The sequence below is a fragment of the Cyprinodon variegatus genome, unplaced genomic scaffold (genome assembly GCF_000732505.1).
Source record: "Cyprinodon variegatus isolate N-32 unplaced genomic scaffold, C_variegatus-1.0 Scaffold1653, whole genome shotgun sequence".
Lineage (NCBI taxonomy): Eukaryota > Metazoa > Chordata > Actinopteri > Cyprinodontiformes > Cyprinodontidae > Cyprinodon > Cyprinodon variegatus.
Window position 1 is genome coordinate 10,121 of NW_015152106.1, and position 3,652 is coordinate 13,772.

General features: G+C 39.2%; 1 protein-coding gene across 1 annotated transcript in view; it reads left to right on the top strand.

The window, feature by feature from the left end:
* The first annotated feature begins 1,501 nt into the window (after window positions 1–1,501).
* LOC107104213 (arachidonate 15-lipoxygenase B-like) overlaps window positions 1,502–3,652 on the top strand; it is a 34,008-nt gene continuing 31,857 nt past the window's right edge. Inside the window, exons 1-7 of the mRNA XM_015404158.1 lie at window positions 1,502–1,524; window positions 1,733–1,880; window positions 1,975–2,170; window positions 2,698–2,773; window positions 2,976–3,098; window positions 3,233–3,336; window positions 3,460–3,632. Coding sequence (XP_015259644.1) covers window positions 1,758–1,880; window positions 1,975–2,170; window positions 2,698–2,773; window positions 2,976–3,098; window positions 3,233–3,336; window positions 3,460–3,632 — 795 coding nt within the window. The 5' untranslated portion in view covers window positions 1,502–1,524; window positions 1,733–1,757. The remainder of the gene's footprint in view (window positions 1,525–1,732; window positions 1,881–1,974; window positions 2,171–2,697; window positions 2,774–2,975; window positions 3,099–3,232; window positions 3,337–3,459; window positions 3,633–3,652) is intronic.

Genomic DNA, 3,652 nt, shown 5'->3' on the forward strand with positions numbered 1-3,652 from the left:
TCCCCCACTTAAGGGCGGATTTCAGATGCCCTAAAAAGTCCAAAAACAACCCACTCAGGGTGGGCAGAGGGGCGACCAGGAACGAGGGCATGAAACAAAAAAACAAAAACACAGTTCAAACACAAAACAATCCACCAAAGGTGGGCGAGACCAAGCAAAGTCTCTGGAAGCCAGCTGTTAGGCTGGGCGTGAGGCAGGGTGATGAAAGAGGACCTGACGGCGACGAAAAAGGACCTCTGGAGTCCAGCCGCGACAGAGGACCTCTGGAGTCCGGCAGTGAGGACGACGACCAAAGAGGACCTCTGGACGCCGGCAGTGAGGACAGCGACGAAAAAGGACCTCTGGACGCCGGCGGTGAGGACAGCGTCAAAAAAGGACCTCTGAAATCTGGCTGCGAGGACGGTGACAGATGACCTCTGGAGTCTGGCAGTGAGGATGGCGACGAAAGAGGACGTCTGGACGCCGGCAGTGAGGACGACAATGAAAAAGGACCTCTGGAGTCCGGCCGCAAGGACGGCAACGAAAGAGGACATCTGGACGCCGGCAGTGACGACGGCGACAAAAGAGGATCCCTGGAACTCCAAATAATTATTTCCAGCTGCTTTAGGATGTAAAGAGAAATGTTTTTCTGTACATCAGAACATGCATTCAATAATGTTGGCTGCCCCCATTTTTTCAATTTCTATTTGTTTTGCACAATGAGTTTCATTCATACTTCAGATTTACTGAAATATCCAGAAACCTGCCAGTATGTTGAAATGTTTTCACATAACCCTCAGTCCCACTGTCAATGGATAAGGGGCAGGATTTATGTTACAAATCTGTTACAGAAATCTTACATGAGAAAACAAGGAATAAAAAGGTACATGGAGCTTTTTAATGTAATAGAATACTCCAAATTAAGCTGAAAACCTAAAGGATATTTGAAGAGTGATCATTTATGTTTTTTCTAAAACAATTTCACATCTAAAGTACATTTCTGATTCTTAGTAACCCAGAGAGTGATGGAATGATGCTTTTTTACATTTATTTTATTTATCTATTCATTGTAGGCAATTACATGCATTGAAACAAACTAGTGAATGCCAGTTCATCAATACAACCTTATGAGTCCTAAATAAAAAAAAAAAATGTTTAGGTATACTTAAAAAAAAAGTTAACTCCAGTGAAGAATATGATACATTTGTAATACTTTGTGCTAGTATAATACGTGAGCTGAAGTCTTCTTACACACCAGACATGTGTTGTCATCATGTGCTCCTTGCTTGGATCCCTGGACCAATGATTTCATAAGGGTAACCTGTTAGTTGTTCCTAAGAAAGGCGTTGTTTTGAAAGCAACGTCCCCAGGCAGTCTATGCATAATCATTCCATGGTACTTCAAGCGAGGTAATGGTTTCCAATGAATTTGTTACATTTCCAGACCGGAAATGTTCTCAACCATTTGTGTATATATAGGGTTTGGTTCCATAGAGGCAACATTGCTTCAAATCCTCAGAGGAACCTTCTGGACTCTTTTGTAGAGGTAACATGCATTTTTCTTTATATTCTAAATATTTCTTTATTTAAGGGTATTTCAGACTAGAATAATCAGTTTAGATAAGACACTTTTTAAATCAACTGCTATGTGTAGTTCTACTGTTAGGCATCATGATGCTGCAACTAAATGGTTTTAACATGCAGATTAATCTATTGGTAGTGATTCTAAATGTATTAATGCACTCTCTCCCCAGAAGTGACTTATTGCCAAGAGTAAAAATGGGGACCTATGAGGTAAAGGTGTATACTGCTGGAGGAATTTTCCCCCAAACCAAGGACTACATATATATGAGGCTGGTGGGGGAAGAAGGAGAAAGTGACTCAACATGGATTTCTGAAAAGGTTGTATACCTATCTCTATGTGAAAATCATTTATAAGTGATGTCTTGATGTCTTTTTTTGCATCTTATCTACACCATTCTCTTAAAATTCACAGTGTGAGATAAAAACCGATAAATCTCTTGGAAAATTGCAACAAATAGTGATTCACAAGGAGACTTCATTTCATTTACTTCCTGACGACTGGTTGCCGGCAAAAATAGAAGTCAAAACTCATAAAAATGAAACCTACATCTTCCCCCTGTACACCTGGATTACTGATGATGGGAAACACTACTTCAGAGAGGGTCAAGGTTTGTGCAAATTCGATCATCTTACGCATCTTATTGCTATAAACCACATATGTCCAATGATTCTACCATAAGGCTGATGCATTAATACAGATCATTTGTCCAATGACAAAAGAATTTATCTCTCCTAAAGAAGCGCAGGCAAAGTATGAGTTTAAAACAGATATATAGCTATAAATGACTTAATTTTATCGCCATCACACAAGCTGTCCTTCTTGGGCACCATTGAATTGCAGCATGTGGTCTTAATTTAGCTAAATATTAGTTCATAAGGCAGGCGGTCATGCTCTTGTTATGGGTATGAAATATCTATTCACGTTTATATTGAGAATTCAGAATTGAGACTCAGTTTGCTGCTCTCTCTCCTTCCTCAGCAAATACCACACAGAGCAAATAGTTGTATAAAAAACTGGAAGAAGAGAAGAGTTAAAGTTGCTAGAGTCCATCAGGAAGAGGGGGTGGGGGGGGGGGGGGGATGGGGAGAGTGCATCTTTCACCTTAACTCTAAATTCTTGCTGTGTTTGCTTTAGCTTTTATACCCTCTGAGGACCCTTTTGACCCATCCAGTCGGCAGGAAGAGATTAGCAAACGACAAGATGCATATCGGTGAGTGCTGACAGTTGGTATAGAAATTCATTTATGCCAACAAATCCTTCTGGATTACAGTTAAATATTTATACAACTGATTCAATAAGTTTCTATTTCAAAAAAATATTCACTGTGTTTAAACTGCCTTAATGTAAAACAATAAACTGAACAACTAACAAAAACCCAAGGGTAAAAACTTGTTACTTTATTATCTTTTTAGCTGGAAAATATCTGAGAAAGGAATACCTGATCATATCAAAGCAAAAGACATGGATGACCTGCCTAAAGACGCCCAGTTCACATTCAGCAAGGCGGCAGATTTTACGATTGAGGCAATCAAAGGGTTAGTCCTTATTCTCTAGATGTTGGTTGTTCGTCAAACTTTTCTGTCACTTTGCACAAACAGACAGTAATAAAACATCTTGCACATATTGTAATGCATTCATTTTAGTAACAGTGTTTCTTCTAACTTTATAGCCAGGTTTGGGATAAAGTGAAATCCTTCTTTTTCGGTGATAATAAATGGTCTGGTTTTGATGAGATCGGTGACATGATGGACTACAGCAAATATAAACTTCTGGGTATGTTATATTATTATGAATATATATAATACATATATACATTGGCATTTTGTTAATTCCCTATAAAATCATACCCTACCACATGTAAAAATCCATATATGTAAATTCTCTACTTTGTTACAGACTATGTCAGAAACAACTGGAAGGATGATGATTTCTTTGGCTACCAGTTCCTGAATGGTCTTAACCCCATGGTGATCAGACGCTGTGAGACCCTGCCTGACAACTTTTCTGTCACTGATGACATGATCAGCCAGTACAGCAAGGGTCCCTCTAGTCTGGATCAGGAATTGAAGGTGATTTTTTAATGCTAAAA